The 12,212-nt window shown below is 40.6% G+C and overlaps 1 protein-coding gene across 1 annotated transcript; it reads left to right on the top strand.

The window, feature by feature from the left end:
- The first annotated feature begins 9,823 nt into the window (after positions 1–9,823).
- Positions 9,824–10,434, top strand: LOC113152271 (laminin subunit alpha-4-like). The gene is made up of 3 exons (XM_026345413.1): positions 9,824–9,917; positions 9,994–10,107; positions 10,204–10,434. The coding sequence occupies exons 1-3, from the start codon at positions 9,836–9,838 to the stop codon at positions 10,347–10,349; spliced, it is 342 nt and encodes a 113-aa protein (XP_026201198.1). The 5' UTR covers positions 9,824–9,835; the 3' UTR covers positions 10,350–10,434.
- The last annotated feature ends 1,778 nt before the right edge of the window (positions 10,435–12,212 follow it).

Here is a 12,212-nt window from a genome sequence, read left to right as displayed (position 1 = left end):
TGGTGACCAGTGTGAGCGGTGTAAAGAGGGTTACTATGGAAACGCAGCCAACAGGACTTGCCGCGCCTGTCCATGTCCCTTCACATGGAGCAAGTCAGTGCTTTCTGTGTCACAGTACATAGCTCAACTAAAGCTCAGTATCAGTATAAACCTTGTTATTTATTCTTTCTTAGCTTCGCGCTGGCCTGTCTGGACATCGGCCCGGGACTAGTTGAATGCTTGTGTAAACGTGGTTACGGTGGAGCCAGATGTGAGAGGTTTGTCTGCTGTGCAACATGTGATAGATCATCAAATACCGTTTACACTTCAACATTATAATTATTAGCGCAACAAAATATTGCAGTGTAAATCATAGTTTTTATGTCTCATGTCCTCATAAAAATGATTAAAAGTACAAAACAAAAAAGCCTTTTCCTTTTTGTTTTTCTGCTTCCTTTAAAGGTGTTCACATGGGTACTACGGTAATCCAATGGTAACTGGAGGCAGCTGCAAGCCATGCGACTGCAAGCATGGTACACTGAATGTTTGTGATTCTCTGACTGGAGGTAAATGTACAGTACATGTTTGCACACATGTAAAAGATAGTTACTATGTTTTAAAGGAGTACTTTAGTAGTAATGCACTTCCATAATGTTTGGCGACACACAAAAGACCGACTGAACTGACATTTAGTACTTAGTGGATAAACGTTTCCCCTAATGCAACCTGTAGCATCTTAACTTGTGTTAACCTCATGCCCCCAGTTTTGACCAAAGACATTACTGTAATAAAAAAATAGTACTGCTGATGACACTAAAGTCAGTTTAGAGATGAACTTTAACACTGGTTCCTTTTAACAGAATGCATCACATCTGGTAACAGCAGCTGTGGTGACGACTGCACTGGTGAGTTTGTGTTCAAATTCAGTTTTTAGATGAAGAGATACCTGAAAGCACACAGCCTTTCAACTACAGCTCATTATGTACGAACAGAATGTGAAAGCTGCACCTTCACTTCACTGGTTGACTTGGAGGAGCTGGACGATGGTTTGGTTTTACAGAAACAACATCTGCAGAACATCAGTCATGGTCCTGGTTCACTCTCACGACTTACCAAGCTGGAGGATACCACACCGAAAACAAAGGTAGAAGTACACGCAGTATATAAAAATACATTTTCTGTAAAGAGCTCAACTATTTGCCAAAAAGAAAAAGATTCCAACTTCTGTTATATTTGTAGTATAAATCAATGTTTCTAAGTGTGTATCACCCCTGTTTTCCAGACTCTGGTTAGGTGGTACAGCACTGCCGTGAGACACCTGGATCCAAAAGTTGAACAGCTGGAGCCAGACATGCATATTGTCAGATCCGACGTGAGTCAACTGACTGACGAGGTGCCTGGAGTGAATTTCGCTCAGTTAATCAAACTGAAACTCCATCAGGAGTTTAGGAGGATAATTACTTTTTCTAATAAATCGTTATGTGAATGCAAATTATTGTTTGAATACTGCGGGAGGTATTTTCATAAACAGATTACATCATACGCATCAGAAAGTGAAAAACCATAAAACTGTTTCCAATGCCATCCTAACTGGTGAAACTGGTTTTACAAATGATTTCCAGACACTTCAAACTGTATCAGAGCTGGGCAATGTTTTACACAATGCAAGTGAAACAATGTTGAAGGCAGGAGATCTCCTCTCTGAGGCTGAAGTGCTCCTTCCAGCAATACAAGGTACACGATATCATCCAAATATAAATGTGTTGACATTTCATGGAAATTATACATTACGTAACTTCTAACTTCAATTCAGTAATGTCATGTTGATCATTCCTACATATGCACTTCAAGACTTTGTGGGGCTTATTATGGAAAAAGATGTATTGGTTATGTCAAAGTGAACCTCAGCCCCAGATATAAAAGCTGTCATTGCAAAAGCTGTTATTGTGATTTGTCAGATTTGGTGAAACAGCTATCTGTGATGAAACCTGGGGGGTCCGTGGTTCTCTCTGAAAATGACAAAGCCAGGATGATGGAAGGGGCTCAGCGCATCGTGCAGGAAATGAGAAGAACAGGCTGCACGGCCGAGAGGGACAACACTTTCAGAGAGCAGGACGAGGCGCATGCATGTGAGAAACCTTCAATTAATTTACCCGTCGCTCTCTGCAGTACATGGATGAAATGAGGGGAGTCACACTGGTGTTTGTTTCCTTAATGTGAAATGTGTCAACCACATTCACTTCACTTCACAGTGTGTGGAATAGAGGATATTCCTCAAAGTGAAGGCCACTTCCAAGAATTAACCATTTATTCAAGAATAAATTTGCACTTTGATGAAAAGATAAAGATTTAATGAAATAATTAAACGAGTAGATCAATCTGTTGTCTGTTGTCCTCAGTGTTTGGCTTGATCAGGAACAACATGACTACATCCAAAGAAACCCAGCAGGCTGTATTCAGTCAGATTGCAGACTCTCTGATTGTGTCAGACTCTTCTCTGAACAAAGTGATGGAGCTACTGTCACATGCAGAGGAAACTGTCCACAGGACAAAAGGCTTTAACCTGCAGAGTACTACCCTGCAACGTCTGCAGGTAATGCAGTGTTTGTATCATAGCTTTCTGATGTACAATGTTAGATTCTGTAGTTTCATACTGATGTTTTCATCCCTCTTTGTTCATCGTTTTCAGCATCTCCAAACTCAGCTGGAGAAAAAACAAAGTACGCTCCTTCCTGTGACTGAAATGACTAAAGATGTGCTGCAGTACATCACCAACATCTTTTCAGCGCTCCAGGAAATTAAAAAAGTAAGCAGGCATCTTTTCAACAAGATGATTGCAGTAGACAAGTTTGAGGCTGTGAGTTTTTTTTTATTGTGTAAATTGCAGGAATTGGAGAATCAGGCGGCTCAGCTAGACGGTGCCAAGTGGGAACTCTTTAAAACGCTAAACAAGATGTTCCAAATGATGGCAAAAGTGGATATTGTAACTGAAGCTGAGGAGCATGCAGAAGAGCTCCGCAGAGCGGCAGCAGCATTTCAACAGTGAGTTTAAAGATGAAGAAATAAAAGAGAAAGATAGTTTTAACACTAAGAGCGACTGTTTATATGGTGACGCTAACACACCATTGTGGATGTTGTTGCAGGGTGTTTCTTAATGCTACCAGCATGACTGATCTGCTCAGCGTTCTGGTTAGAGAAGCTTATTACAGCATCATAAATGACATAGACGAGGTAAAAATGGCAGCAAACGAGTTCAGGCTGGCTGCTGATCAAGCCTTGAAGGTAACTCAAGTGCTATTACCCATTCTTGATGAACACCTACATACTAAACCATTGTAATTGTTTATCAAAAATATCTATGTGATTTTCTCACTGTAATTTAGGATGCGGAGGAGGGAGGTCGGATCACCAGGGCTGAAAGACTCAAGGATGATTCAACTCAGTTACAGGCAGAAGCCAAAGAGACACGGAGGGAGCTTAAAAGTAAGCAAAAAAACTGAATCACACACATTATTCTAGATATTACACACAATAGATTGTGTTGGAGGATGACAAGCATTTCAATTTCTTTGGAACAGCGCTTTCACAGGCAGTGAACACCCACAGAAACCAAATGAATAAACTAAAGGAAAAAAGAGAATCACTGCGAATGGACATATCAGCAGTCACAGATGACCTGAAAGAGATCAGAAGAGGTCAGTGGCTCACGTGACATTTGCTGCAGGTTGTGTAGTTTACTCATGTTACTGTAGATAATTTTTTTTTTCTTCTAAATTTCAGGTAACACAAAACGTCTGATAGAGGCTGCGAAAACAGCTGCTTCTGCCTCTAACTCCGCAGTCCAAGATATAACAGACGGGCTGAAGAAAATGCACCTGGAAGTGAAAAGACTAAATTTAACCAGTGTTGATATAGATAATACGTTGAATGATGCAGAAGAGACATGTGAGCATTTGAGAGTTGAAATGTGTTCTCAAAATATACCAGTCCCCTTTTTCTTTAATTTAAAAAACAATCTTTCTAGCACTACGTAACTTCTTTTTGCATCTTTTTTAGTGATTAACATAAACAGTGGTCTTCCTGTGTTAAAAGACAACCTCACACAAGTTGATGCTCTCAGCAGGAAGTTGCCTCCTGGTGCAAATTTAACAGAAAGCATAAGGAAAATCAAGGATGTGATAGAGGAGACAAGAAACTTCCTTAATAGGGTAAGCTATAATTTAAAGCTGTTAAAATAATTATCGATTATCACCTGACTACAGCTGAAGGGCATACTTCAGTCTATTGCTTTTGTTTTCTAGGCCACTAACCTGCTGCTGTGGTTCCCTCTCACTGCTTATTTAGTATCATTTTCAGTCACAGCAGGCATCGTACCCTACTCTACCATTTGACTAATTTACCATACATTTATCAAAGGGATGCTAATGTTGCCCAGTATCTGCTACGGCACAAATGATTGTCAACATGTTGAGCATCACCAATCTATATTTATGCATATAATTTCTTTCTGAATCCCCACAGCTTCCTGTTGCCACCTCTTTCAATGGAAAGAATCATGTTGAGCTTCATCCACCGAAGAACCTTGAAGACATAAAAGCGTTCACAGCTGTCGATCTTCTTCTGAATCGCCATCAAACCCATCCCTCCAGGGCTGACGGGAGACGAAAGCAACGCCACGATAAGCACGCCAACCTGTTTGTTTTCTACCTGGGCAACAAGGACGTGAGTGTTCCTCACAGCGAGAAGTGATGTCGAATCACACAGTCCCTCTGAATGTGTCATCTTATGACTTCTTTTCAGGCTTCTGGAGACTACATTGGGATGGCCATCAGAAACAATGTGTTGACCTGTGTCTACAAGCTGGGGGGAGTTGTCCATGAGGTTGAAACTAGTCAAATAACAACAACCGCCAATGGGAACTCCTCCGACTTTGACAGAGTTGTCTTCCACAGGTCCTCCACATGCATGACAGAAATTAAACAATGAACATTGTCCACGTTTCCACTGAAAAGGTACCAAACTCAGGTGTTTCCTTCATTTAGCAACATGCTGACTGTGTCTGTGTCCACTGCAGAGTTTACCATGATGCAGAAGTTAACATAACACAGCACTTCACATCACAGAAGCCCGTCAGTCTCCCTCCTAATCGCAACCTTCCAGACACGATGACCGGTGTCCTTGACTTGCACCCAGACACTGTTGTTTTCTATGTGGGTGGTTATCCTGAACAGTTTAAGGTAACCACTCACTGCCACTGTTTTATTATCCTTTCACTGTGAAAAGGACTAAGTGACAAGGTCTTTATAGACCATCTCCAACTTTTAAATCAGAATTTTGACTTTGTAACTCAGAGTATTTTTTAATTTCGATTTTATATTTAGTAAGAAGTGAGCAGTTTGATATAATACACATACACGTGTCTTTTGTGCGGCTGTCCCGTACTGTGACATTGCTCTGTCAAACTCATTTATTTCATCACACGCAGCCTCTCCTTGTTTTATTCTTTCAGCCTCCACTGGAGCTGCGTTACCCCAGATACAGAGGAGCAATGAGACTCTCCTACATCAATGACAATCCTGTCTGCCTGTTCAACTACAAGCATGCAGTCAATATGGAGGCAAAGCAGCCTTATATTAAGTAAGGATTTAAAATGATGAACTTGTTTATGGAGGGGATTTTGGCTGCAGTGTCCAGAAATGTTCAAGTAATGATTAGATCAATTTTCATTTCTTTAGGATTCCCCAGTCAGAGGGGTCTGATTATTTTGATGGAACAGGTTACGGCATGGCCTACATGAAGGAGCCAGACAAGAAAAGACGAAGATTGTTCAAATTTCACACAAACAGCCGAGAGTCAAACGCTTTGTTATTCTACATAGAGAATGAAGTATGATGGTTTTAACCGAACAGAATTTAAAAAGTAGTAGAGTGCTCTACCAGTCGATGCGTGGTTGATGTTGTGTTTTATGTTCCAGGAGTCTGTTTTCTATGTGTTTGTGGAGAAAGGCTACTTGGTGCTTCAAGGACAGCAAGCAGGTCAACAGCTCAGAGCTCAGAGCGCTGAAAGAATTTCTCTCTTTGTAAGATAAATCAAAAGTAGTTACACTTCATTTCTTGAATTTTTCTATTTACAGACTGATGACTAAAGTCTGTTTCCTGTCTCAGGACAAACTCTTTGCAATTAGTATTGCAAACAAGTTTATTGTAAAGTATGGAGCACAGCAAATATTTGCAGATCACATTCAAACAAGCTACATGACTTATTTCATCGGGGGTCTACCAGCAGAGCTGAGGCAGAGGTAACACAAAAGACACGCGCAGCATTCACAGTTTTCGATCATCAAATTTGCTTTTCTCACTTGTTTCTGTTTGTTTGAATCTCAGACACAACATCACAGCTCCGCCACTGAGAGGATGTGTGGACCTCCTGACAGCAGATAGTGAGAGCATTGAGTACAACAGGACGATTGGTGTCAGTGATGGATGTCCAGTCTCACTACTGGTAAACTGATGAAAAGATTTATTACATTTGTCTAAATACACGGCACATGATCATTAGCTGCAAAAAGAAGGAGAATGTTAGAATGATGAAAAGAGAAGATAGATAATAGACTGATACTAGTGTTGGTATCCTCAGCTAATTCCTCAGTATAATAAGAATTTCTTTTGTTGTTTGGAATCAGTCCAGAAAAAAAATTATACATGAATCAAACTTACACTTGAACCAACAAAGGGTGTAAATGAAGAGTAAATCAAATATGTTTCCCACCTCAAGCACACACAGCACCAATATGAGGAAGAATGAAAAAGAGATAACAGCAGATGTTAGACCAACAGCAAACAGCAGTGATTCCCCCCGTGACAACAAAACTAAACACTGCAATAAACTGAAGGAGATGGAGGAGGATTTGTGCAGTTTTCTATATTTTAACCTATTGAATTGGTATAGTTTAGTCTAGTATTTGGTGATAGTGAAAAAGATCTTGTTGATATTGAGCTATTTTCATAGCTTTTTTTAGGCCGTTACTACAAAAATATTGTGAACTCAAATGCAATGGGGTCCGTATAGTATGTCAGTTTGCCTACAAATGAACCTGATTGGTTAGTTTTGGGTATATTATTAGAAATATTTCAGCTTTCAGTTTAAAATTTGAGCTTTTTGTTGACAATTTTCTCTTTTGAACTGACAAAACATACTCTTTCATATGGTCACCATATAAAGGACATTTAAACACACAGTCTAATACTTCTTTCTGGGCAGGGTGTTCGTGCAGCTACGTTGTATTCAGCTCTGCCTGTTGAATCCCTGTTTGTTCGGGATGAATCGCCGCTCAGAGTCTCTCTGGGCTTCAGAACCACAAGCAGACACGGTACACTTCTCAGGAGCAGCTCCCAGGTAAACAATGCCTCAGATCCAGCTGTAAATGAGAATCTGAAGATCAAGATAATCCCTTTTAGTATTCTCTGTTCATCTTCAGGTTTCCACCTCTGTCCACGACCTTCAGCTGTCCCTGGCTGATGGCTATGTGGTACTTAAGAGCGATAATTATACCCTGAAGTCTGATAAAAGGTACAGTGATGGAAGCTGGCACTACCTGTCTGCAGCGAATAGGCCAGCAGGGTGAGATACTTTATCCTTTAGTCAATAATTATACGTTTACCTAAATTAAAAGCACATTACTGAAGCTCTCGTGGCTTTCACAGGTTGAAGCTCAGCATTGATAATGTGAATGTGATTCAGGAACAATCACACCATGCCGTGCCAAATAATAGAAATTCTCAAGGCGAGAATTTCACAAGCTGCATTTCTAACCTTTATTCCAGGAGGTTTGGATACATAAGACATTTTTTACATTTATTAAACTGTCATTCTGTTCTAACAAAGCTGTGCATCCTTTAATGAGAACATGAATTTGTGCATAAAAGTCTCTAATCTGACACAGGCCTGAGCAGAGCTTTATACCTGCTGATTTGGGCTCACTATCACAAATGGAAGACGTCATCCTCGGCCTGTGTAGTCTCCATCACCCACAACGCGCCAAATCTTTACCACCACCTGTGCTGGAACCCCCCCAGAAACATAAACCTGTGAGCACAACAAGCCATTATTTCTACAGCACTATTTTCATGCTCCTGTAGACTTAAACAGTCACACAGGTCATTTCTCTGCCGCGTGTCCGATTCAGGCTCCATCTGGCAGCCAGTGCAGAGGCGGGCGAGCACACCAGGGTGAACACCACCTCTACCAGGAGCACAGCTGGCTCAGTTACACCCTGCCACAAGAGGACCTAAATTACCGGTACTGTAGCTGAGCTATAGTCTGATAAAAATTCATCCACTTAGTCATTAACTCATTGATATGAACAACAAAGACACCTCACTGCTGTCCTCCTCCTGCGTTCTAGGCCTCACTTCTCCTTTGACGTAAAGACCAAGTCGTCCAAAGGGTTGATCTTCCACGTCGCTGGGAGAGGAGTCATCCCCCTGTTGGCACTGTACATCGCCAACGGGAAGATCAGGATGTCACTTGGGCAAAACAGAACTATCCAGCACAACCAGAGGAGCAATGATGACAACTGGCACAGAGTAACAGACCACTCAACATTTAGTTTCAGACTAACAAACCCTGTAAAGGCATTTAAATGTGCACAAGATTGCTGCAATTATGAAAATAAAGTGTGGTAAATGTACATAAATCAATCTAGTGCAACACAGAGATGATATTGTGTATTCTTGTGTTATCCTGGCTCCAACATAACTTGTAATCCAACAAAATAACACATATACCTGTGGCTAATGACTTGAATTTAGAAATTACTGAGTTAGCACTGAAGCTATGTAGCCAGGTATGCCAACATTTGCAACTTGTGTTAGAATTAAAGACTATGGCTAGACCAGGTAAACACAGGTCTCATCCAGACTTCAGTGTGAGGAGAAATACAAAGGTTGACAGGCCTTCCTGTATAGTTACGTTGACTAGGATGTGACTGGACGGTTTCGGTGCAGGCACTGGATTCATGTGATTACAGTGATTGTCCTGGAACATGTTTGACAATGATCGTTGACTCACTCGACTGTCTGTGTGTGTGCAGGTTGAGTTCAGTGTGGAGAAGAGCACATTTCATCTGCTGGTTGATGGGTTTCGTGTGACTGATGGTCGGTTAACTAACGACGAGGGATCGTCTTTAGCCCTGCAAAACCCTGTGTACCTGGGGGGTGATCTGCACAGCAAAACCACAAAAGTCTGTATCACACCTCAGTCACTGACTTTGTATTTAACTATTCAATCAGCTGCTGTGTCATGCATGTTCCCAGTATTAATACACATACAATATGACCCCCCACCCCCGACAGGGACACAATATTCCTATGAGCAGTGTTATCGGCTGTGTGCGGAATTTCAAAATGAATGACGTAGCTGTTGGGGATCCTGAAACGAGCCACAAAACGTTACCCTGTGTGGAGTGGAGCGCAGGGCTGGGGACGTATTTTGGTGGCGGTCACATTGTTTTAGGTTTGATGTATTATTTCGTAAATCTTGATGTATTGTTGTTTTACCTTGTTGTCTGTGCAAGAATGCAAGTCGACAACAAACACTGACCTCAAATCTAATGAGAAAAATTTGTGTTCCAGACAATTACTTCTCTGTTGGAGCTAACTTTGTGTTGGCCTTCGAGCTGCGCCCTCAATACCTGACCGGTCTTCTCTTCCATGTTCAGAGTAACAAGACTAGCCTCAGTGTGTTTTTAATAGAAAAGACGGTAAATCATTGCATTCAAAAGTTCCAAATTCAAAAAATTCAAAAGAAAAAACAGCAGTATGTTACGAAACGTATCTTTCACAAGGTGGGTGTCAAAATGAACGATGGTCGTGGCGTTGTCAGTGTCACCGTGAGGCCACGTCAAAGCCTCTGTGATGAAAGATTTCATGTGGTTACAGGTATGATTTCATTCCAGACTTGGAGAAACTTGATCAAAAGTCATAGCTCTAACTGTGAAATTCTTCTGTATTTCAGTATCCAAACAACGTGAAGTGATTAAACTAGCAGTGGACTCGATGTCTGAGCAGAAAGCAGTTCCCTCCACATCCAAATCATACGCCACAACACAGCAGTCACTATACATTGGAGGTAAATCCATCAAATATTACACATCCAATCTTTTGAAGAAGAGAAGTCTTTAGGAAACAACAGGATCTTTTTCTGCTTTTTCTCTTTCTCATGTAGGAACAACAAAGTACAGCCAACTCCCTGTGTCATCACCATTTGTGGGCTGCTTGCGAAATGTGAGGATTAATAACAGGCCTGTTGCTTTTGAGACTGAATACACGGTGGTTGACCCTGTGAGCATCAATAGATGCCCTGCTTATTAAAGCCATGTTATTACTAAGTAACACACCATTTCTTTAGTCCACACAATTGATGGCATCATTACAAAGTCACATAGTTCAGACAAACTTTGCTGAACAGAACTTAATTTGAAATTCTAATAAAATTTCTAAATGTACCAAATGATATAAAGATGAATTATGTCTCATATTATTATGCTAATATTTTATAAAAATTTGTATAGGGAGGACTAACCTACGGGTTTAGAGAATTGCTGCTGTTTCAACTGTTACACTGTTATGTGTTTAGTTTACTCCGCACAAGAGAACGATTCTTATAGATCCTCCGAAAGCTCCTTTTGGTGATTGATCGAAAAATTGTCGATTCTACAATGAAGAATTGTTGATTTACATCATGGAAAGGGTTACAAAGTGATGTCAAAGACTTTAGAAATTCACCAGTCTACAGTTTGGCAGACAATCTACAAATGGAGACACTTTGGGACTGTGGCTAATCTACCAAGGAGTGGGCGGTCAGTCAAAATGACCACAGGGCACATCAAACACTCATTAATGAGGTAAAGAAACAACCCAGAGAGACAGCCAAGAAGGCATCACTGGAACTGGCTAACATCCATGTTCACAAGTCTACAGTAGGTAAAACATTGAACAAGCAGGGTGTCTATGACAGGACATCACGAAGGAAGGCGCAGCTTACTAAAAAGAAGATTGCTGCACGCCTGAAGTTTGCCAAAAAGCACACGGACACTCCACAGCAGTATTGGTATATATAGAAGTTTGAAATGTCAGTACCAGGAACATTGGACTTCAAACCATACTGAGCATCCTGTTAGTGGTTTTCTGTGATCAGTAACATGAATAAGTATGATAAAGGTACTTTGGATCCAGAAATAGTTGCAAAATCTATTTGACCTGTGTCTGTGTCAAATCTTGGCGAAGGAACATTTCAAATTGCCTGGCAACACCTCCATCGCAGCAGGTCTTACTGACGTATTTATCATCTGTTATCTGTCATTTCCTCATCCTACTGAGTGACCTCCGATACATATTTGGACTTTTCACCAAACCACACGGTGGAAAGAACAGGTTTATTTTTAGTCTCTCTTCCTTTTCTTTTTTCATAGCTGACAACAAGGCTCCTGTCAACTGACACATTTCACACCACATTATGACTGGAAAGGTCAAACTTATTGTAAACCATACACCACATATGTAAAATAATATTTGAACCCTGAATAACTAATGTACATACTACATTACGTGATACTCGCATGCCCCTAATAATATCAGATTTAGAACATTCAAATATGATAAGGTCATCATTCATCGATTTAGCATTAAATTAAATCTGCTGTTCTCATTATGAGATGAAATGTTTAACTCAATGTAAGGTTTTTAGTCATTCTCACTCTACGCTCAATGCAATTCTCACTATGTGACAGCTGGCGTGGCTGCAGTGCTGGCTTCATGTGTCAGCTGACATTTCTTTTCATAGATGATAATCATCCTTCCTTCATCTTTCTAAGTCTCATATCAGCATCTCTCTGAAAAGCAGCACATCCGCGAGATGCCAAAATAATGATTTGTAATATTATGAAATTTTAGCACCATGGAAAGTTATTTCAGCAGCTGCTAACTGCGCTCCATATCTTCCTTTATGTTTCCTCCACACACTCTTATGTCAATGCACATTTGCACGTCTGCATCCATCAGTGCATGCTTGGTTAAGAGTAATGAATGAAACCAAGTGCAGTAGAAACCTGAAATAGGAAATTCAGTAGCAGGCCTCACTGGACATGCAAGATAGTTATCCAACAAAATAAATAGTGGTTCATTTTTTTTGAGTAGGGAACACTATGTGACCGAGCTATGAGTTATAAGGTCACA

Source organism: Anabas testudineus, chromosome 4 (genome assembly GCF_900324465.2).
Source record: "Anabas testudineus chromosome 4, fAnaTes1.2, whole genome shotgun sequence".
NCBI classification, from domain to species: Eukaryota; Metazoa; Chordata; class Actinopteri; order Anabantiformes; family Anabantidae; genus Anabas; species Anabas testudineus.
The sequence above is the reverse complement of the archived record's forward strand: the minus strand, read 5'-3'. Positions and strand labels throughout refer to the sequence as shown.

Bases quoted from the DNA above. Each gene is read 5' to 3' on its own strand.
- LOC113152271 (XM_026345413.1), top strand. From the start codon at position 9,836: ATGAACGATGGTCGTGGCGTTGTCAGTGTCACCGTGAGGCCACGTCAA. The intron at 9,918-9,993 runs GTATGATTTCAT...TCTGTATTTCAG, and splicing joins AAGATTTCATGTGGTTACAG to TATCCAAACAACGTGAAGTG. The intron at 10,108-10,203 runs GTAAATCCATCA...TTTCTCATGTAG, and splicing joins GCAGTCACTATACATTGGAG to GAACAACAAAGTACAGCCAA.